The sequence below is a fragment of the Vollenhovia emeryi genome, unplaced genomic scaffold (assembly GCF_000949405.1).
Source record: "Vollenhovia emeryi isolate VEMERY1.0 unplaced genomic scaffold, V.emery_V1.0 DF939124.1, whole genome shotgun sequence".
Classification (NCBI taxonomy): Eukaryota; Metazoa; Arthropoda; class Insecta; order Hymenoptera; family Formicidae; genus Vollenhovia; species Vollenhovia emeryi.
In genome coordinates, this window is record NW_011967242.1 from 1,965,277 (window position 1) to 1,987,455 (window position 22,179).

Below are 22,179 nucleotides of genomic sequence, written 5' to 3' on the forward strand. Positions count from 1 at the left end.
CTCTCTCTTTTTCCATCGCGTTCCGATATCGTCTGCGGAATAGATATGAGACCGAACGAGAAAAGCCGGGCAAGAACAATCGCTCTCGAAAGCGCAAATATTTAGAGACGTGAAGTATATTTATACAATTTTTACTTTGTATAAATTAATCAAATAAAATTATGTAATCGTAGAAAATCAAATGGCAGTTTGCGCGCCACGCTCGTAGAATTAATATTTTAATTTAATACAGAGGAGTGAGGCGAAATATTTCGTGGAAACTTGTTATCAATTTTATGTACAGGCAAGAGCCCGTTTTACGACTCTTCAACATTAGTCTTATTAATATTATCTAAATAGCTTAAATATAAATGAAACATGTGTTAAAAATGTTTAAAACAATTTATTATTCTTAAAGACCAGCAATATTTTAGTACATACTTGGGAAAATTTTCATAATTTTGGGACCTATCTTCTATAATATTGTGTGTGTGTATACAGAGGAAAGTCCCCTATTATGAGGCAAGTTCCTAATACGAGGTAGCGGGGTTTCTGTTAAATTAACAAGTATCATCTATTGGCTCCACCATGAATTTATTGCTCTTGAAGTGAAATTTGTTTAGTGAAAAATTCATTGTTAGATCGTGTAATCGTCGCGAGAAAAGATTTGTGATCGAATTTGGACGTTGAAAACCTGCTATCTCACAATAGAAGCCTATCTCATAACAGGGAACTTTCCTCTACATTGATTTTACTTTACGGCTTTTACGACGCTGTTTTGCTGGAACCGAATAGCCCCGTCGCAAAACGGGTCCTACCAGCATATTTAACGAGATTAAATGTAAGATTTTAATATCGTGCAATATTGTCTCCTATAATAGCTACACCGAGAAATATACTTGAAGCTCATAACTTAAGTAAAAATTGACAATAGCCGTCGCCTGAATGGATTCATTTCGCGATTGATTCATTTATTAATTGCTTCCGAAGTTCTATCACGCGGGTGAATGTCCAACGTTTTTCTGCCTCGGAACAGAAGCGATTGTGTTGTCCATTTTTCCCGACTCGAGATGGCTCTCTGCCGAATTAACGATTGCCTCATTCTTTCAGATGTCGGATGCGTCGGGGCCGAATGTCGACAGGATTCGCGACCAGCATCGATGGAGCGACTCCGAGTGCTGTCACCTCGAATACGAGTTACACAATCTGCAGCAGCATCGCGGACACCCGTGATAACGCCCGCATTTCGCGGATAGGGAAAAAAACGCGTGTGGCCTGTCCCATAAACGTTCAACGAGCGTTTAAACGAACGCGCGTGCCGTCGTCGAAAGAGGAAGGATAGAATTAGAGGGATTTCTAAATCCCCCGCTGTAAATTCTCGGCAGAGCAAAGAGATGGAGAAGGATAAAAAAAAGTTGATTCCTTTGCCCGTTTTCTTCCTCCGTCGCGTCTTAGCGGCTTTGCAAAACGGAGAGACTGAGTCTTTTTTTTTTCTTTTAGCTGTATCATATCTTTTACAGGAATACCGTGTCATTTGCATAGCTGTCCGTATCTTAATTCGCGCGATTTTATGCGTATGATAATGTACAGAGAGTGTTCAATATTTTAGTATTTTTCAGGATTCGTTGGAATTTCCAACGGTCTCGCGTCGATGTACCTCGGTGTTTCGACATGCGCCGCCATCCGTTACTTACACCTAAGCCCGGTTCAGCGAAAATGCCGAACCGCTGAAAGCTCTGCGACGATTTCCACGTGCACACAGTATAAATAAATGAAAGCTGCTCGTTGAACTTTGATACCGTATCGTCGCCGTATCGTCGCAAATAGTCCGTTATCAGCAATCCTATTAACAACCACGTTGTACTGCAAACACCGCGTAAACATTAAGACACTTGCAGATACCTCATTTGAAAACCGTGAAAGCTCTATTTTTACACACGGCGGAATAGGCTCGGGATATCATTTATACTTTCGTTCATTATTTATCGTGAAGATGGTATAAAAAAAAAAGTATCAGTAACGCTATTTTTTCAGCGCGTAACTTAATAGTATTGGAAATCTTGTTCAACAAGTTCCTAGTTTTTAAGACTTACTACTAAATATATTTAAAAATAATATGTATATGAGATAATAAATGTTGGCAAATTTCTTGTTAAGGAAAGCGTCGATAGCGCCGAGTGATGAGCGTTATCAATTTTACGATAAGAGCGTTTCGTTCCGAGAATGAGCGCTCGGTTAAACATTTTACCTCGTAAGCTCTCTCGCTACATGTATGTAAATGTGTATATATTTATATCAAGATCGGTTAAACAAATACTTGATGTACACAACTTAAATCAATTTTATGTTTAAATTATGATACATTATCATTTCAGATATATTAAAGTGAAGACAGGACGAACATAACAAATCTTTTATTATCCAACTTATGTACAGTTTTGTAGCCAGGTTTCTTTGAAAAAAACTAATAATTTCTCCTGTATTTACACCATTTAATCGCATTAAAAAATAAATACTTATCCCTTTATACTTTACATATGTATATGTATATCTGTACTTTGGACGTGTAATATTAATGTACGACATATAAAAATTGCCTGCAGCACAATACTGACTTTGAAAAATTATCTGTATACAGGAATGTCGCAACGCTTATAACAATCCCTTGATCGGCAACGATGGCATCCAGGAAGAAGAGTCGTCCTTTAATTGATCAAATTTCAACTTGTTTATAAGGATGCTAGTCACAATCTTGTCTGCGTCATGCGTTTGCCCGTAGTAATCCACGAACAAGCCTTCTGGGTCTATCAAGTATATAATGATGGTGTGATCCACCTAGAAAAGGGAAACGCGGTGTCGCAGGATCAATGACGATCAATTCTCTCGTGCGGATCTTATTACGATTATTAATTTACTAACGATATAGTCGTCATCCTGGTCTTTGGGGCCGCTACTGAAGTAAACTCTGTACGCCTTGCACGCTTGTCCAACCTGTTCGATACTGCCAGTGAGACCTATGATCTTATCGGAGAACTCCTTGACGTACTTGTCGACGACAGTGGGCGTATCCCTGACTGGATCCACTGATATGAAAATTGGTTGTATCTTTAAATTGTGTTCCTTCTCTGCAAAAACAGAAATAACGTACACTGTCAGTCGCAGGACTATGCTCGTGAGTACTTTTTAATTATTGCAATCGACTTGAATCTAACGCTCACCGAGAGCGTCCACCACGTTCGTCATCTTCTCGATCTCGTCGGGACAGACGTCCGGGCAGTGCGTAAATCCAAAGTATATCAACACCCACTGCCCCAGGAAGTCGTCAGACTTCACTATCTTCCCCTCCGTGTTCACCAACTCGAATTTGCCACCGATCTTGGCTTTGCCCAACTGCCGTCTTCTCTCCCGCGCCATGGTCTTATCTTTCATCTCTCTAAGGTAATTCATATAAAACACGAGACCAACACCAACAATGCCAGAGACTGTCAAGCTTTTCCATGTAATTGGCGATCCCTTTTTGACCTTTGGCGGTTGCTTGGGCAAGCTGGACTGTTGACGTAACGCGCACGACGTGTTCATATATCTAAACTGAATGCACAAAAAGATCAATTAAACCGAAAGAAAACTTCGTTAGAAAATTTACGTGCATTAAAGTTCACTGTTAAGGAAACAGAATAATCGTTTTCGAAAATCACAAACATATAAACACAAAATTTGCATGCCATGTGCAGAGATAATCATACGATTCGCAATTTGCGTATGTCATGCAACAATGCTGATTCTTCCACGGCATTCATAATCTGATATTCATCGACATTAATAACGATGGTGTCAAATAAAGACGGTAAAGCTCTCATTTTCAACGTAAAGACTAATAAATAAATATCTCTGCAAGTTGGCGGCATGCGACAGTGTGTAAAATATCTGCTGCAAAAAAATGAATATGCAACAATCTTTTCACGAAAAATTACCTTCGTAAAGGCATTGTGACTCCTGCTCAATAACGCAACGGATCTCGACATTAATGTCGACATTGCACTCGCTCAAAATTAACTTTTTCTTTCAAAGAAGAACTTTGAGGTTATATTAACGTTCGCCGGGCTTCGGAGTACGCACCGTGCGCGCACATACGAGGAATCGTGAATGAAAGTAGATGTCGCGACATTCCGCGCGTGAAACCCGTATTAAATCCCGCGGGCGCGTTAAACTTCAAGTCAAATCCCTAAAAACTCGCGTCGCGGTCAATTAAAAATTTGTAGGTTCATTATGTTGAAACACGGGTAGGTAGAAAATGAATAGGTAGGTCTATAAGTCGGAATACAGTTAAGATATAGAAATAATAAATTTACTAACGATCTTTTTGGTTGCAATTACATACATAAATTAAATGCAATAGAATAAACTGTAGAAGTATTGTATGACTCGATGATTATTAAAAACTTTGATAAATATACGCATTAGACGCATATTTTACTTTACAAGAATTTCGTGTTGTTACGTGCATACCGAATATTTCATATGTAACGTTGAGTGAAATATTGTATTGTACAGATAATTTATTTTTAATTTTATAATGTTGTATGCATTGTCAAGTAAATTATAAGTAAAATGAAATAAATAATAAACACGATAAAATCAAATTGTAAAGAAATGAGGACCGCCGATCAAATTCGGCGGGGGTGGTGGAGGGCCTCTACAAGTTGGTCTGTCTCGTTTCATTATGCTGAAACACGGGTAGGTAGGTCTATAAATCGGAGTCAGGGATAGGGGAACATACAACAACGAACCGATTTCTTCCTGAACGCACACTTTTCCAACTACAAGATCAAAATGTTTATTATAATCATTGTCGTTTACATAAGTTTCGCACACGTCTCTCTTACAAACGATTTTGTGCACAATTAAATAGTCGAATTGATTTGACTCTCGCAAGCTATCGAGTTCACTGACGTTACTTTATTCCGTGCAGAGTATACAACAAAAAGTGTCACAATTACAAAAATGTATGAACGTGCGAGGCGCGAGGCAGCGGATTTTCTTCCGCAGCGCTGCATATTTACAGACACATATCCCAGGCCGTGATCCCAAAAAGGTTCGAAGGATGCTGATGAGAAACGAATATCGATGATCGAGATAGCGTTCGCGTACGTGGAACGTGCAAGCCCTTAACCCGAGGTCTCCTTGCTCTGTTTTTGCTGGATCATTTCCCTGATCTCATTCTCGCTCTCCTTCAAGCTCCGCTGTAGGTACGTCTTGTTATTCTCTAGCGTCTTGATCTTCTCGTCCGACGTTTTTATCCTACTGTCCAAGCCATCCTTGACGTTGTTCATTTTATCTAAGAGGAACATGCGGCCGACAGACTCGTACATCCTCGTTTCGTCGGGCAAGCTGCTGATCTCCTTTGTAGTGAGCTCCGCCCGCTGCTTGGTGCGCCGCAGCTTCTCGATCTGTATATCGGCCAATTTTAGCTTCTGCTTAGTGTCCACCATCTTCTCGTGCAGCTTGGAGAAGGCTTGCTTCAACTCCTCGTCCAGCACCTTCGACATGGTCGATTATCACAGTCTCTTCTACGGATAAAATTACCCAACGTGATCCTGAAAATCTTTAAAGTTTACTAAACGTTAGCCTGAAAGTATTCAAGTGGAAAGCGAGTTTGTTGTCTTATCGACTGCATTTAATTTCCATGCTGATGTGTACATAATCATGTTACATCCGGATAAAAGAACAGTCTTTCATGTGTACGGACTGACACTTAAGCCTAATCTACAATGTGCTTTCTGCATCTGGAAACATTCTATTTTATATAAACAAATCGAAACGCTTAAAACATTTGTCGACAATGTACGATTGTACAGTATACAATATACAATTCATTCACTTGCGCAAACTTTTTAAATGTATTTAGTGACTACAAAATAGAATGTTTCTAGATACAGAGAGCACATTGTAGACTTTAACGTCCCACGTTAGCAGCAGCGGAAAATCGCCCCCGCTTCGAAACAAGTCGAATGAGAAATTGTGGCCGGAGTTTCGACTCCTTACCTCAGATTCCTTCTGGAGCGACGTCGTGAACTGTATCTTGTACAATGTTTCTAACCCCAACACCATATACGTCAACTACCGCGGAGGTAAAGAGAAACGCGAAGTGAGTCGCGCTTCCGATTATCGAGACCGGCGGCTGTATCGATACATTCGATACTTTCCAGCTTCGTACGGTCAATCCTAACCTCGGAATTTATAAACGAGAGAGAGAAGTTTCTCCACGGCGAACGTCTCTGGAGTCCAAGTAAGATCCGTAACGAAACATTGATCGACTGATCAGCTGTCGTATATTCGTTATAACGTTATCGTGTCATTCGGGCAGGTCGCGACGCAAGGAGGTTAAGAGGCGCCGCTGCATCACGCGGTGGTAAACAATGGCATCGGCGACAGCGTCGTCGTCGTCGGCGACGTCGTCGTCGGGCGCGAGCCAGCCGTCATGGGAGCCGCACCGGATCACGCATCTCAAGCCGTCCTTCGACAGCCACGAGATGGCCCTCGCCTGCCGCAAGGACCTCTGGCACAAGTTCATCGTCTTCGACGGCGCCCTGTACCGACGCACCAACGTCCTACGCGCCGTTATAACCACCTGCGAGCCGGCGCTCCTGCTGCCGATCATGTACGCCGTCGAGGACGAGAACAAGAGCACGTTCCTCGCGCAGTGCGCCAGCAACGCGATAGAGAACCTCGTGAAGCAGGGTCTGTGCATAACGCTGTCCGGCGGCCAGGAGCTGCGCATGGACGTCGTGCTCGGGTTCCTCGGCGTGCAGGAGCTGCAGGTGAACACGAGCAAGATCATCGCGGAGGCCCTGCACAGCCGGTACGAGCCGATGAAGAAGGTGTTCAATCTGGACGACTTCGAGAACGAGAAGGCGCTCGGCTCGATATTCTGTCCCATCTCCATACCGAAGATCTTCGACCTGGTGCTGCGCTGCAGCAAGACGGGCATCATGGGAAACAGCCGGGAGCTGCAGCAGCTGCGGCTGCCCGTGCGCGAGCTGAGCCTGAGGAACAACAAGCTCACGGCCATCATACTGTTCGACAAGTTCTTCAATTACCACCTGACCAAGCTGGACCTGAGGCACAATCAGATCCTGGACGTCAAGTATCTGCGTTACTTCTGCGAGTTCAAGATAAGCGAGGTTTGGCTGGACGGGAATCCGCTGTGCGCCCAGTACACCGACTCCCAGAGCTACATACAGGCCGTGAAGAACATTTTCCCGCATCTACAGACGCTGGACGGGGTCGTCATAGGAATGCAGAAGAAATTTGTGCCGAGCATACAGAGCAATTATCTCAGCAACGGATCGAAGATCCCTCTGATCAGGCAGTTCATCAAGCATTTCTTCACGCTCTACGACCAGGAAGATAGAATAGTTCTGAACGGCCTGTACGATAAAAATGCGTTCTATTCCATGACGTTAGGTAGCGTAACGAATCACGTGCATAAAGAGATCGTCAAGACGTTCGCCACAAACAGAAACTTGTTGAAGTTCGTCGATTACGCCAAGTATCACGAGTTGTTGTTTTGGGGGCCTGAGAAGATCATCACCGCCCTTAAGCGGCAGCCACCGACAGCGCACAATTTCAAAACGTTTCACATAGACTTGTTGTGCGAAGAGGACAGTTACATAGTCGTATCCGTGCAAGGATTATTTTGGTATCGCTTGTCCCACTGTCCGCCTATGCTGTTCAACAGAACTTTCATTATCGTACGGAAAGAAGACAACGAATACTGCATCGTCAACGATCAGTATCACATCGACGGTACGCCCGCCAGCGCGACCAACGACGTGAAATTTGACCCGAGACCCGTCCCTAAATTTACTCCGACGGTGCTCAGCGTGTCGGAAAAGGAACAGCTGCTTAGATTTTTACGCGAACTCACTACGATGAACATTCGATACTGCTACAAATATCTCCAGGACGCGGAATGGGATATAAGAAGCGCGATCACTATATTTATGAAGAATTACTCGGTCAATGACGTTCCTCCAGAAGCCTTTCAATGAACGCACAATTGTGTTGGACTTCGATAGTTTTTAAGAGAATAGCTTAGTGTAAAAAAAAACACATGTCGTTTGTAAGAGAATAATGCACACCAATTTTTCTATTGATCCATTTATACTTAAATAATTGCTAATATTTCATTTATATAAAGGGTTCTTGTTTATACAGCTTAAACTTGTTGAAAGGAAAGAGATAAAAAAATCTCCCGTCATTCTGTTTCAATTGTAAAAAAGTTTTACGTGTAATATTTACAAAGCTAACGGACTAACGTGTTAACAACCTTGCTGTGTATTTAACAGAGCGATAGTCTTCGTGATGTAAGGTATCGTGTTGACGTTCGAGTTCACTCCTAACTCGAACACTCTCTGCATCAACGGTAAAGCGTGTTCTGCAATGTAACGGAAGAAAAAGTTATTTACGAGAGCTTGCAAAATTGTGTCGTACCTCATTACGAGTCCGTTGTTGCAGCATCATATCGGTTTTACCTTGCATGCACAACACGATATCCGGTAGTTTTTCCAAGGCTGACATAAGAACGTCCGCCCTGTGGCTGTCCAGGCACTTTTGGAATGCGGACAGTATATTCGCGTTCGACGCGGGACGATACTTCAATGCCCTGGCGAGTAGATTGTGGGCGAGCGTTCTGATGTTGCCCTGTGGCGATACAAGCAGCTCGGCTATGTTGTCCGTTATGGGCTCCAAGACTGAAGGTTTTCGCATCGCCACATGCTCGATCTCTTGTAGCGCACTTAATACGTCTGCAGAGGATGGGACTATCGTTTAGTATCATTTTCTCGCATCGTCGTTAGATAATTTGTGATACCAAGAATTAAATACACAATGTGTATTAATTGGATAAGTTTATCATTTAAACGGGGATTTATAATAGAACTGCTTCTCGCACCTTCACCGTGCAACTTGGTGAGCGTCGCCAGCAGCGGTTGCCAGTGTTGCGGAATAGCGGGTTCCGGGGGATATAGCGTAGGAGTCACAGTGATTAAAATGTCATCTACATCTTCTCCCTCTCTCGGTATCGGTATTCCTGATACGAGCGTCCTCAATGCAGGCACGTTAGAATAATTCATCTGAATCTCACTGCACACACACGTATAAATTATACAAACGTATCAGGTGTAAATAGTTTGCCACGTGCATAGAAAGTAACTTACTGTAAAACGTATGCGTGCTTCTGAAGATATTTCAATGCTGGTTGTGGATTGTGTGACACGTACGACTGTAGTAACGACACAAATCTGTTCAGCAAGGAGATGAGATCCTTTGTGTGCCCATAATTCTGCAAGCAAGTCGTAAACGTATTAAGAACGGTATTCGAATAGTCTATTTAAAGGATTTGGAGTGGCAAGAAGCGGCAAGATGCACTGAGAAAATTTTATGGCAATCAATGAAGACTGTAAAATCATTTACTGCTTTTCTTTTCGTAGTGCAGTTGTTTAACCAAATTTGTAATTCACAATCGCGATTTCTCTTTCTATATGTAACGCTGCCTCAAATCTGTTATTTCTCGATCGTTAAATTACGTTTGTATCGTTACAAGAGATATTATAGACAAGTGGAGATACCTGAAAACACTGGAGATAATTTTCCAAAGTATTCTCCAGCGCAACTTTGTGTTGCTCGTTAAACAGATGCGGCTGCAACAGCTCTAACAACCCCATAACTTGCATGAAAAGATTCAAATGGTGGCCGGATCTAAACGGACCGAAGTCGAGATAGCATCGTCCCATCAAGGAGGACGCTAGCATTGGTAATTGCCGCAACACCAATATAGGGTGTACCGCAGCCATTTTTCTCGCGCAGAGTTCGAATTCCTGGGACTTGGAATTCCACGCCTTTTGCCTCGGAGTCGCCGCCAGAGCCGTCAGCAAGGAGTGGCTCATACAATCGAGCACCGAGCCCGTCCAATCGGTTATCCTCGAGCCGTTAACGAACTTGTTGGCTTGAAAAGTGTCGAGGTAACAAATGACTTTCGGGATCTTCATGTACATGTGCAACAGAAACTGATGCGCCATATCCGCCGAGTCTACGCTGAAAGTCGAATACAATCATTTAGTCGAATGCAGTAAACGTTAAATGTGTTGTAAAATGTGTACGATCGCACAATTCGTACTTTGAATTATCCATCATACGTTCCGCTAAATAGTTCACCACATTAGAAATCAGGCCGTCTTCGGTGGATATGCAATGTAATAGGAGATCGAGTCTTATATCCATCCTCGCTAAGGCGGCATTTCTGTTCTGCATTTTACAAATAATAACGGCCTCGGACACCAGATATGCCACTAGATTAATCAGCTGCCGTTCGTCCAACAGCAGAATATTCTCAGGAACGTAATGTTTCGGCGTGAACTTGTCCCGGCCCTGCCACAGCTTAGGATTACATGTCAAGGCCCATAAAAAGTCCAGAACAGCAGTAGGATCGTATCTACAAATACATTATATTCGTGAATATAAAGAAGATACGCCAAGTCGATTTAGAAACAAATTATATATGTCACAGTCGTTGAACAAGAAGCTTGACAAAGCAGAAGAGAGAAGAGTGTTTATCTCCGTTTTACTCACCCGTCATCGCATTTATCTAACAAATGGCCGACGCACTTGTACAGAGTCGTCCAACTCGCTCTGTGCGTCAAGAGCGTTAACAAGTATGGTCTGCAGGAGTGCGAGCTCACAACGTTCTTGTCGATGTTGATATGCACCTTCGTCTTTCCAAACAGCAGCTTCATCTGGAGATTCGGACAGATGCCGATCAGCTCGGGCTCCACAGAGGCCAGCCAATCGATGAGCAAACCCGTACGAGGTTTCAACGCGCCTTCGTTACTATCGCTGACCAATAATCTCGCCATAGCCTCGACCAGGTCGTCGTTCTTCTGCTGCTTCAGACAGAGATCCAGCAGTCTTCGGCCCATACCCTCGAGATTCACAGAGTCCGTGCCTTCCAGTATCGAGCCAGGGCTCTCGCCGCGGCTCTGCAGCAGCATCGACAGCTCCGCGCGTTGAGGCGTTTTCGTCAGCTGCATGTTAGCGAAGTCGCGTAGGATCGACAGCACCGGCGCCTTTACGTCGCCTATCAGCGATATCAGGTTCAGGCACATATTACGCGCCAACTCAATAACGTGCTTAGACGTTGACGGCCTCTTGAGCGGAAGCAGTATCACGCGCATCAACGTACAAGAATACTGCGGCATGTGCACAAGCGAGGCCAGGAACAGCTTGACCTGCATAGAACTGAGGACGCTGCATATGTGCTGTATCGCCAGCACCACCGCGCCACTTTCCTTCACGCACGATCTCTGCAGATCCTTCGCCAAGGTCTTGTGCAAACGCCGATAAGCGTCCATTTTCTGTCCCAACGGAATATTCTCGATGAAAAGTCGGTTTATCAAGTGGGGCACGTCAGTTTTCACGGAGCATTGTATGACGGATTGCTTCTGCACCGTCGCACTGGCCGGCAACGGCTGCTGCAGCCTCCCGATCGACACAACGCTCTCGTCCGGCAGTTGCGGTTCCAGCAGCTGCAATACCTGAACGAACACCAATCCACCCGTGGCACCCCTTCGGTGTTGCACCTCCACCAACTGTGCCATGTACGTTTTATCCAAAACCGCTTCACCCACCGAGCTTGGATCGATCTGGACACCCGCGTCGAGCGTGTGAAGCAGTTTACTCATTGACGACACTGGTATTCCAAAGCTTTGGATGAAAAGTACCAATTGCTGGGGTTCAAGATCTTTTAATGCTGCGTCGACTAAACGAGGCACGTTGCTTCTAATCATGCGTAATTTGAGCCAATCTGGTATAAGCAATGCCTCCTCGCTAGTGTCCACGAGGAAGGCCTTGGGTTGTTCCGTTAAGGGAAACCACGTTTCCAGCAAACTATTGAACAGCGGGTCGTCCTCGGACGTATCGTATGTCAATAGTATAATCATAGCGTGCACCACCAGGATGTGCATGGTGCATTCCTCACCGTTGCTCCACTGGACTAGAATCTGATCCTGACTCTCGGACCACTGGTAACCCTCCCCCCTGGGCGATCGGGCCTTCTCAAGATAGTTACAGAAGATCGCCATGAACGCGTGTAACGTTTGCTTGGCTTGCTGATTATCGCTCTCGGTTTGAGGCAGAATGGCTGCGATAATGGTGCTACGTTCGACAACCAGTTGAGAGATCTCGTTGGCTAAATCCGTCAAGTCTGGCAAATCGTCGTCGGCAGTATGCACGGCCAGATACGATATGTACGTGTAAACGAGATCCGGACTGTTCTCAACCTGACAAGCACCACGTAGTGCTGTGGAAACCAGCGAACGTACCGACAAGAAGTGAGGTATCGACGGTAACTTTCGCAGCAGCCATGTCTCCCTGGAAAAAAAAATTGTTAAAGTGCAAGTTTACTTTCCCCCGTGTACCTTCGAGAACATACTTTTCGTTTTCCCCGTCCACGTCCATACTCTCATCCTCGAGGGGTATTGAATCCAAGACCATCTTCAGTCCAGTGATCGCTTGGACGCGACTGCTACTCTGCTGGCTGCTCAATCTCCTTAAAAAGTATTCGAGGACCTCATAAGCGTGCTGCTGATCCTGATTCGGGTCGGTTAGCAGTGTCTGAAGGTGAGCCAGCAACTGCTGCTGTCTGGGCTGCTTCTCGACCGTTTGCGGGCTAGTCGACAATAAGTATTCGCAGAGACACTGCACTGGTAATTGACTCAGAGAGCCCTCGCTGTTCTGCACGAGATCCGCCAGCCAGGGCATGCTCTGCGACGTACTCTGCTGTTGCCTCTGAATGATATCCAACAGGAAATCCGGTTTTCGTGATCGACAGAGCAAATGCCCTAGTCTGTGAGACGTGTTCAACGACTGTATCTGCTCGAGCACAGCCGGTGGCGGTCTTCTGGCAATTCCCTCTGGTTCCATGGTGATCAACTGCGACAGCAGGAAACTATTTTGCTCGGATAACTGGATTCTGGTTGACGCTGCGGCCAAATGCGACTCGTACTCCAGTATCTCCTGTTTCTCCATCGCCTCAACCTGCATTTCCTTCGTACGTTCTTGTTCTATGATCTCCGGTAGGGCCATGGTCGGCGGCGGATATGAGAAATGATTTGTAATACACATTTCCATCAGTGTCCTCAATATAGGATATCGCCTCCATCCTTGCGAGCCAATCGTAAACGGATTGTGAGCAGCCAAAATTAACAGCATTATCCATCCTTTCCAATACAGATTAGCTATCGCCAATGTCGGTGGTGAGTACCCAGCAGGTATGTTTATAGTTCCCGGTGGCTGATAAGTGCTGTGACTAAAAATAAGGTCAATTATCTCCATTTTATCGATTTGTAACATGGGGAAACTTTCCGTCGAGTTGGCCGCTGCCCGCCGTATCAATTGATCAGCCAGATCCAAAGTTTCCGAGTGCGTAATACCGTTCTCCTTCGAAAAACCGATCATTAGCAGACGCCACAACGTACTTTGCAACAGGGGGACATCGGACACAAGTCGTATGTAGAACACTCTATCCGATTCCGGTGGCCAATTGTCCAGCTTGTAATACTGTTCGGGAGACTCCAAGAGCAAGATCTTGTGCATCGCGTGCAACAGTTCGTTTCGTCCGACGTTGTACATCTGCTGCGCCAAGTTCTGTAGCCACAGCACAGTCTCGTGCTGTATCGTGGCCACGAGATTTTGAAATTGGTGCAGCAGAGCCGCGTCCTTTTTATCCGCACGTTGCGACAGCGTCCCCGCCTCCTTCACCTGCGGACTTATCGCCAGGAGCATGCACAGGCACAGTAAATCTATTATCGACATAAACTTGCGATCCTTAAATTCGAAATTTAGCAGCTGCTGAGCTATGTCCGGTCGCTCGGACATTAGCGTTCGAGCGAAAGCGATCAGATTGATGTCGTGCCGACACACGCGTACGATTTCCCTGAGCAATGCACGTAATGGCCTCAAATAGTCCTCGCGATTCATCAATAAGTCTTGAAAGATCTCCGCAAGCAATTTCGCCGCTTGCTCAGGCAAAGTCTGAAACATTATACCCAGCATAGGCATATTGTTCGGATTGCGCGCATTTGACAATTCGTTGTAAATCGTGTGCTTCAATATGGTGGCCAAATTCTCCGGATGCAGTCCGATCAGCTCCTTGACGCCATTCAAGTATAGATTGATCACAGCCTTCGTTTTCAGTCTCATCTTAACCAGTTGGCTTATGACCTCGACGTCCCTTTGCGTGTGAGATGTGCAATTGTAGCAAATATAAATAAGCAATTCCTGCGCGGGTCTCATCAATTTAGGATTGTGCAGCCACACCTCCAGTCTCGGGACGGCGATGTTTCTAATCTCAACGAAACCGCACGCCGAAGAGAGCAGTTTCAAGAAATTTCTCGTTATAGTCTCGGCCTGGCGTCTGTTCAGCTGCTCCTTGACAGCTTCCAGCACTATCGATTCTATATTCTCTACGCAATGCGCGTATCGCGGACCTACTGGAAACTCTATCTTCTCCCTGTCCCCAGACAGCGATGTCGTCGATGCCGCCGGATCCTCATCGTCCACCGTGGACGGGCTGGGACAATCCCGCTGCATTAGTACCGGAAATTCTGGCTGTAACACGGACTTGGGCGGATGCCTTGTGTTAAAACCTGTCAGTATGTTGTCGACGAAGCCCTTGCATTCCTCGTGATCGACCCATATACGTTCTCCAAGAGCATCCTCGACGTATAGCTGCAGAAATAACGAAAGACAGTTAAAACATCGAAATTGTGCGAGCAATACAAGTGACTGTGAGTAAGCAACCTTGACGAATACTTCTGGCCAATTCTTCTTGTCGTGGAAACCTTTCATCAGAAGATTCGCAGCGAGTACAGGAACCAACGGGCTCACTTTAGTCTTGTAGCTATTTTGATTGTTCTGATCCCTCCTTAGCAGGGACGACAGCGCGTGTAGTATGCAGTCATTTGAGAAAATGGATGGGCGGATTTTCGCCAAATACAACAAGCCCATGTAAAGTAACGTGTCGGGCTTCCATCTCTGGTTCTTCAGCGTCTTAATAGCGCCACATATTATCCCGATAACTTTGTCACCCTCATCATTGTCATTAGCCTCGAGTGCGTGAGGCACGAAGTCCGCGGGATCGGTGTCTATGACTAAAACTTCCCACGCTTCCGCGCTGGAGGAAGGTTGCCGTTGGTGGGTGCCGACGTGGGCTAACTTGGGCTTCTTCTGCGGGACGTACATAAATGATGACCCAGAAGGAGCCTCCTTCTTCCGATCATTGCCTGCGTAACGGTTCGTGGTAATCGGTAAGCAATCATTTGCAAGAGTTATCAATGCAAAAGCGAGACGAGTTAGTTACCAGAGGACGTCGAGCTGCCGCTTGGCTTGGAATGGATAACACCTGGTCGGCTTTTAGAATCGGAATTATCATTGCGCGAACTCTTCGATCCCAGCGCGAACAAGTCGGAGGGGTGCTGAGCAATTTTATTTTTTACAGCTCTACCAATCCCAGTCTTGCCACGCTCCATGATTGATAGTTTCTGTATCCAAAATATGAGAAACTGTAGGAAACCTGCATTTAAGGACTTTTTTTTCAAACATAGTAACACTTGATAATTGTAACAACTGTTATAATATATAAGTGTAAGACGTAACAACGTTGCAGAAGTAAAAAATACTTTGCCGATTAAGAAATACCTAGGTCATCTACTGGAAATGGATTAAGTCCTAACCTAAAATCCTGGTCAATGTTTAGAAGAAATTCTTTCACGAAGTAAACCTCGCTTCGCGTCAACGGAAGTGAGAGTGCATCAGTAGGCTGGTACGTCCACAGCCTAGATGGAGAAATCAAATATTTGTTATGTGCCTAAATTAATCGACAACAATCCCACGCACATCTCTCTCCGCATCATCGATCGACATGACAAAAACCGCTCCTCTTCAGCTGTTGCTGTTGATTACTGCACCGCTTGCACTCTTTAGAGATGTTACACTTTCTACCATGGACGTAGGAATACCTAGATGTGGAGCATAGTGCCGCGGAGGTGGTTCACAAAAGGAGATTTAACTTGAGATTAGTAAACTTTACTGTGATTGGTCAAATTTCACTATCTGAATTTCCAAGAATTGGACTTCCGAGAATTTCAAACTTCTACTCACGAAAATTAAGAAGCTCAAAAAACTGACAAAGTATCAGGAGAACGTAATCAGCAAAGAAGTGGCACTATTTAAATTTCCAAGAATTGGAATCCCGGGAATTTCGAACTTTAAATCGCCAAAATCGAGAGTTTGGAAAATTGACCAAGTATCAGGAGAACATGATCGGCAAAGAAGTGGCACTATCTAAAATTTCAAGAATTTTTCAACAATTCCAAGAATTGTAATTCCGAGAATTTTTACATTATTTCACGCTATAGTAAAAATGCTCAAAGTAAGTAGCCTTGTCCCTTTCTAACTGTGCCTTTAAAAAAAGACAAAGCCACTCACTTTAGCATTTTTATCTAATTTTTACTGTATTGCGAGATACAGAACTGACTCCCTGAATATGGTAGACGGTGTTCGATGTTTCAAACCGGCTAGAGAACGCGCAATCTATTGTCGTTATACGTCTATGGCTTGAATGCTGGAGTCGGGCTGATTCGGGCCATGTTCAAGCCGCACGGAAGTGCTTATGACACGTGCTCTCTACGTTTTTCAACCACGACTGATTGTCAGATGTGTGTCTAGACATGCGTCAGGTGTAGTGTCGAAAGAAATCGCTCCAAGTCCACTGGGAAGGAAGTCGAAAAGGATTCGCCGTCCGACTGCGTGTCCCCTCGTTGAATCGCGTTGCGACGCTCGACCCAATTTCAATCCCGATTTGCTGCGCGTCGATAAAATGCCGGAGGTGGTGCGTACGACCGGGGACAATGAGGGTTGTCGGGTCGAATATCTGGACACTCCCGTCACGTCGGAGAACGACAAGAAGGAATACAAGTAAGACGATGGCCGAGTACTCGGCGATGAGCAGCGTCCCGATCGAAGTGGGCGTGGAGAAACGTTGCCCAGTATATTCCTCCGAGAGAAACGCCACCGCGCATCTCTCGCCGGAAGGGTTAGGTTAGGTTTCTAGAGGAGTCTCTTGGCCGTATACATGTTACTTCATTTTAAATGTACCGCAGACAATCGTCTGTGCTTTGTAAATAATTGTAATGCGCACTCCGGTTTGCTCGATTCGTTTCAAGAACGATTTGTGCTCCTCGTCTCGTTTTATCCTCACAGTTTGTACAGCTTGGACTCGATTTTACCAATGTCGTTTGATTTTAATCTTTGTCAGCCTGAGGACTGGTTGTTCCAATCTTTCGGTGAATTAACTAATAGTTAAATCATGCATATGTCGTTTTTCTCTCGAATTAAACAAAGGTAGACATAATTTAAATCCTAGTTTATACAATTTCACCAACAATTAGTTTCACTTGTGTCTTTTCTCTCCCAAATTTAGAGTCATCAAATTACCAAATGGTTTAACAGCTTTGCTAATATCCGATATGCATTCAAAGAGTTCTGGTAAAGAAAACGATGATGATGATGATGAGGATGAAGGTAAGCTACGAATCGAGACATATTACTTTCAACGGCGAGATAGATAACATCTAAATATACATGTAAATAATTATTTATAAAAATGGGACCTTTGTGTCATTTTTTAATGGATATAGAATCTACTGAAGACGAAACCGAGGATGAGGACAGTAACGAAGAGGATGAGGATGATGAGGACGACGAGAATGATGTTAGCGATGAGTACGACGAGGAAGACACCTCACTCAAGCGAGTTAGGAGAGACGAGAAGAAGGTGTGAAAGAAGCGATATATAGTTTGCACTTTGCTCAATATACCTTGCCAATCTTTTTTCTTGCGTAATCCATTGCTAAAAATTTATTAGAGTTAACAATACTGTAGGTAAACTTACAAAATCATAAAAGGGATATGCCTCTTCAAGACCTGAAAGTACTATCAGGTCTTATCAGGAGTTTTCATTTTTAAAAAGTTGATCTCTCCTTAAGGACGAATGGCCCGATCGAAATGCATACAATTTGAATTGGGATTATCCCATCAATGTCCTGCATTCATATATTTGTTTAACATATCATTTGTTTAACATAACATTCTATGTGTTGACTCGAGTCAACGCTGTTCGAACAGATTACATCAAAAGCCCTGTGTGTATATGTATGTGTATTCATGTAGATATGTGTTCTCTATCAAATAATTTGTTACTTATATTTAAATTATAATTTTAAACAATAAAATTCATAAGGCTCTAACGTGAGATCACAATTTGAAGGAATAAAGGATATAGAGCCAAGACAGGATGTTAGTGTCTAGATGACTTTAAATTATAATGTTCATGTAAATATGAGTTTATATTTAAAAGATATAAATATATTGTTCGAACAGGCGGCATGTGGCTTGTGTGTCGGAGTAGGCAGTTTCAGTGATCCATCGATAGTTCCAGGCATGGCGCATTTCCTCGAGCACATGGTTTTCATGGGATCTGAAAAGTATCCACAAGTATGTAAAACGTGATACGTAAATTTACAGGGAGATTCATTTATTCGTATATTTAAAATGTTTAAGTCGTCGTCTCGCTTACAGGAGAACGATTTTGATGCATTTATTAGTAAGCGTGGCGGCTTTACCAATGCCTCGACTGACTGCGAGCATACAACATTTTACTTTGACATACAAGAGAGACACTTGCAATCGGCTCTCGATCGTTTCGCTCAATTTTTCATTAAGCCGCTGATGAAGAAAGATGCCATTACACGAGAGCGAGAGGCGGTGGAAAGCGGTACGTAAGTCATAATCGTAACACCGTTGCCGCAACTTACAGTTTTAACGTGCCGTGCTCGTGTAGAATTTCAGTTGGCCTTACCTTGTGACGAGAATAGAAAGGAACAGTTGTTCTCGTCCTTCGCACGAACTGGTCATCCAGCCAACAAGTTCATTTGGGGCAATTTAGTAACGTTGCGCGATAACGTGGATGACGACAAATTATACGAAGAGCTACACAAATTCCGAGAACGCCATTACAGTGCTCATAGAATGACGTTAGCTATACAGGTGACTTGGTTAAAATGGTGAACCGTTACTTGTTAAATACTACTGTTAATTCATAACATGATACGTCTCTTCATAGGCGAGACTGCCGTTGGATGTATTGGAACAATATGTCGTATCGTGCTTTGCTGATGTACCAAGTAATTGGTTGCCTCCCGATGATTTTACCGAGTTTAAAGGCGGTGTTTCTTTTGATACTCCCGCCTTCCGAAAAATGTATAAAGTTAAGCCTTTCAAAGATGTCAGCCAAGTATGTGACTAAGACTTAAATCAATAATTTATGATAATTATAAGTTGCATGAAAACACTTTATTTCTGGATTGAACAATTTGCAGCTGGAAGTAACATGGACAATGCCTTCGCTACTTGATCTCTATAAAAGTAAGCCGCATCAATATATCTCATGGATTATTGGACACGAAGGAAAAGGTTCCTTAATTAGTTATCTACGCAAGAAGATGTGGAGCCTCGATATGTTCAGTGGTAACAGTGAAAGCGGTTTCGAACACAGCTCCATGTACGCCTTGTTCAAGCTTACTGTAGTACTCTCGTATGAAGGACAGCAACACCTAGAGGAAGTTCTAGATGCGATATTCTCCTTTATCAATTTAGTGAAAAAGGAGGGTCCGCAGAAAAGAATTTACGATGAGATCTACAAGATTGAAGAAAATAATTTTAGGTAGATCAAGTTTAGAAATAAAAAAATTTTTTTAATCCAACAATTGAAAGAAAAAAAAACCGTCAAAATATATGCGAGACATCGCTCAGACTGGGTGTTCTTTTTAGATTTGCTGATGAGGAGGATCCAGCGGATTATGTGGAAGATTTGTGTGAGAGCATGCATTTTTATCCGCCACGCGATTATATAACTGGAAACGAGCTTTATTTCGAATACGATCCAGAAGCTATACAAAAGTATTTAAATTATCTGGTACCGGAGAACGCGAACATCATGATCTTCAACGAAGATTTTGACAGTCTTGAGTTGAATAAAGTCGAACCCTGGTTCAAAACTAAATACACAGACATCGAGATACCAAAGGAATGGGTCGAACGCTGGAAATCCATTGAACCATTGCCAGATTTTCATTTACCATTACAGAATACATTCCTTATCAGCGACTTCTCCCTAATACCGATACCGGATGGAGTTCCAAAATATCCTGTGAAGTTACACAGTGATCATATATCAGAAATTTGGTATCGTCCGGATTCCAAGTTTCGTTTGCCAGAATGTTACATGAATTTCCAATTTATTTCCACTCTCGGATTTCAGTCGCCGAAGAAGTAAGTAATAGTACAAAAAATAGAATAATTACAATCACAAAATTACTAATTTTTAGTTACATTATCGATATGATTTTCATATTATTTGCGTCTGACATTACAGTCGAGCCCTCATGGAAATGTACTGCAATGTATTAAAACTGTTATTGATCGAAGAATTATATCCAGCTATAGCGGCCGGGTTTGATTATAATATCAGTACTAGTGACAAAGGTATTATGATAAAAATGGATGGGTTTAACGAAAAACTGCCAGTAAGTATACAAAATGCGTTGTGAGTATCAAGTCAATTTCAAGATACACATTATTTTACTTATATTACAGCTCTTATTAACGGCTATTGCAAAATACATGGTGGACTATCCAACCCTCGTTACGAAGGACTTGTTTGAAATTGTCAAAGTGCAGCAGCTTAAGACATATTACAACACATTTATAAAACCTGGGAAACTCGTCAAGTACTATTTATATCATACTTTTTAAGCGCAGCTGCAATAATTATAAAATTCTTACATAACTAAAGCAATGATACAACACACATTAATGATCACGATTAATATTATAAAATAAAATTGCCAGATTACGTTTCTGCCGATTAATCAATAACATCTCTCTGTTTTTCGCAGGGACGTGAGATTATGGATATTAAAATTTGTTCATTATACGTACGTTGACGTTCATACTGCTCTACGTGGTATCAATTTTGAAGAATTCCGAGACTTTGTGAAGACCTTTACCGATCATATGTACATTCAGTGCCTCGTGCAGGGCAACATGACGCAGGACACTGCGATCGAAAGTATACGACAGTGCATCGAAATAATTAATTGCGGCCCCCTGCTCTCTAGTACGATGCCGCAAATGAGAGTCACTCAGATACCCTTGGGAACGTGGTATTGCAAGTTAAAAAATATCAACAAAATCGATGCAAATTCCGTAGTGACAAATTATTATCAAGCCGGTGTCACGTCAATTGAATTGTCGGTGCTAATTGATCTGATGATCGTAAGTGTTGTCACTTCGTGTATTTTAAATGCGTAAAATCCTTGATTTATATTCCTTTGCGTTCACATTTATTATTTAAAACATCCTAATTTTAAATGTATATCATCGCATTCAACGTTGAATATGATAACTAAAACACGAATATCTTTGATTGTCGCGCTCGATTTTATCCGTACGTCATATTCATCCGCACTTCTTTTCAGATGATAATGGAAGAACCGTTGTTCAATCGGTTAAGAACCCAAGAACAGCTTGGTTACGATGTTTCCTGCACCCTTAGAGATATCAATGGAATTTTGGGATATTCCATTACCGTTCACACTCAAGCAGATAAATACACAACCGAGCACGTGGACCAGCGGATCGAGGAATTTTTGAAATCGTTTAATAAAATTTTGGAAAAGTTCTCAGAAGAGGAATTGGATGAGGTCAAGGAGGCACTAAGAAAACTGAAGCAATGTGCCGATATCGATTTGGAAGAAGAAGTTAACAGAAATTGGGCTGAGATCACGAGGTGGCAATACATGTTTGACAGACTCGAGAGAGAAGTGCTTGCAATAAAAGACATAAAAATCAATGAACTGAGAGAATGGTCCGTGAAGCACACAATGAACGGAAATAACTTTAGAAAATTGAGCGTGCACGTGGTAGGAGCTGATCCGAAACAAAAGGAAGTTAATGAAGAAAACGGTGAGGAGATAACAATTTTTTTGCTCGTCTATTTATATTGACCACATGATAGTATTCTTA

General features: G+C 43.2%; 6 protein-coding genes across 19 annotated transcripts in view; 3 read left to right on the plus strand and 3 right to left on the minus strand.

The window, feature by feature from the left end:
- Window positions 1-2,519, plus strand: part of LOC105569394 (parathyroid hormone/parathyroid hormone-related peptide receptor-like) — a 59,101-nt gene extending 56,582 nt beyond the window's left edge. For all 9 annotated transcript variants that reach the window (XM_012025829.1, XM_012025836.1, XM_012025837.1 and 6 more), the window contains one exon: window positions 1,090-2,519. In XM_012025829.1, the coding sequence (XP_011881219.1) occupies window positions 1,090-1,212 (123 nt within the window). In that variant the 3' untranslated portion in view covers window positions 1,213-2,519. The remainder of the gene's footprint in view (window positions 1-1,089) is intronic.
- A 19-nt stretch (window positions 2,520-2,538) lies between these two features.
- On the minus strand, window positions 2,539-4,136 carry LOC105569395 (protein SCO1 homolog, mitochondrial-like). The gene is made up of 4 exons (XM_012025840.1): window positions 3,951-4,136; window positions 3,198-3,567; window positions 2,899-3,104; window positions 2,539-2,814 (listed from the first exon to the last, which is right to left on the minus strand). Exons 1-4 carry the CDS (start codon window positions 4,011-4,013, stop codon window positions 2,632-2,634), a joined length of 822 nt encoding a protein of 273 aa, XP_011881230.1. The 5' UTR covers window positions 4,014-4,136; the 3' UTR covers window positions 2,539-2,631.
- Window positions 4,137-4,788: 652 nt separating this feature from the next.
- On the minus strand, window positions 4,789-6,112 carry LOC105569396 (prefoldin subunit 1). 3 transcript variants are annotated; one of them, XM_012025841.1, is made up of 2 exons: window positions 6,022-6,112; window positions 4,789-5,581 (listed from the first exon to the last, which is right to left on the minus strand). In XM_012025841.1, the coding sequence occupies exon 2, from the start codon at window positions 5,523-5,525 to the stop codon at window positions 5,145-5,147; it is 381 nt and encodes a 126-aa protein (XP_011881231.1). In that variant the 5' UTR covers window positions 5,526-5,581; window positions 6,022-6,112; the 3' UTR covers window positions 4,789-5,144. The 3 variants fall into 3 exon arrangements, with proteins under 3 accessions (XP_011881231.1, XP_011881233.1, XP_011881232.1); XM_012025843.1 differs by having other exon boundaries at window positions 4,789-5,546; window positions 6,022-6,101; XM_012025842.1 differs by having other exon boundaries at window positions 4,789-5,573; window positions 6,022-6,096.
- Window positions 6,113-6,177: 65 nt separating this feature from the next.
- LOC105569398 (nuclear RNA export factor 1-like) lies at window positions 6,178-8,292 on the plus strand. The gene is made up of 2 exons (XM_012025847.1): window positions 6,178-6,265; window positions 6,344-8,292. Exon 2 carries the CDS (start codon window positions 6,396-6,398, stop codon window positions 8,028-8,030), a length of 1,635 nt encoding a protein of 544 aa, XP_011881237.1. The 5' UTR covers window positions 6,178-6,265; window positions 6,344-6,395; the 3' UTR covers window positions 8,031-8,292.
- On the minus strand, window positions 8,124-16,025 carry LOC105569397 (integrator complex subunit 1). Of its 3 annotated transcripts, XM_012025846.1 has the most exons (12): window positions 15,931-16,012; window positions 15,768-15,869; window positions 15,395-15,575; window positions 14,836-15,317; window positions 12,467-14,763; window positions 10,609-12,405; window positions 10,157-10,471; window positions 9,609-10,074; window positions 9,198-9,322; window positions 8,933-9,123; window positions 8,514-8,786; window positions 8,124-8,416 (listed from the first exon to the last, which is right to left on the minus strand). In XM_012025846.1, exons 3-12 carry the CDS (start codon window positions 15,561-15,563, stop codon window positions 8,301-8,303), a joined length of 6,231 nt encoding a protein of 2,076 aa, XP_011881236.1. In that variant the 5' UTR covers window positions 15,564-15,575; window positions 15,768-15,869; window positions 15,931-16,012; the 3' UTR covers window positions 8,124-8,300. The 3 variants fall into 3 exon arrangements, with proteins under 3 accessions (XP_011881236.1, XP_011881234.1, XP_011881235.1); XM_012025844.1 differs by having other exon boundaries at window positions 15,768-16,025; XM_012025845.1 differs by having other exon boundaries at window positions 15,733-16,025.
- Window positions 16,026-16,646: 621 nt separating this feature from the next.
- The window catches only part of LOC105569399 (nardilysin), a 7,695-nt gene continuing 2,162 nt past the window's right edge, over window positions 16,647-22,179 (plus strand). The window contains exons 1-13 of one of the 2 annotated variants that reach the window (XM_012025848.1): window positions 16,647-17,010; window positions 17,516-17,616; window positions 17,733-17,869; window positions 18,475-18,588; window positions 18,673-18,868; window positions 18,935-19,140; window positions 19,217-19,387; window positions 19,473-19,816; window positions 19,924-20,424; window positions 20,528-20,678; window positions 20,749-20,882; window positions 21,051-21,429; window positions 21,633-22,119. In XM_012025848.1, the coding sequence (XP_011881238.1) occupies window positions 16,706-17,010; window positions 17,516-17,616; window positions 17,733-17,869; window positions 18,475-18,588; window positions 18,673-18,868; window positions 18,935-19,140; window positions 19,217-19,387; window positions 19,473-19,816; window positions 19,924-20,424; window positions 20,528-20,678; window positions 20,749-20,882; window positions 21,051-21,429; window positions 21,633-22,119 (3,226 nt within the window). In that variant the 5' untranslated portion in view covers window positions 16,647-16,705. The remainder of the gene's footprint in view (window positions 17,011-17,515; window positions 17,617-17,732; window positions 17,870-18,474; window positions 18,589-18,672; window positions 18,869-18,934; window positions 19,141-19,216; window positions 19,388-19,472; window positions 19,817-19,923; window positions 20,425-20,527; window positions 20,679-20,748; window positions 20,883-21,050; window positions 21,430-21,632; window positions 22,120-22,179) is intronic. The other variant, XM_012025849.1, reaches the window with a different exon arrangement.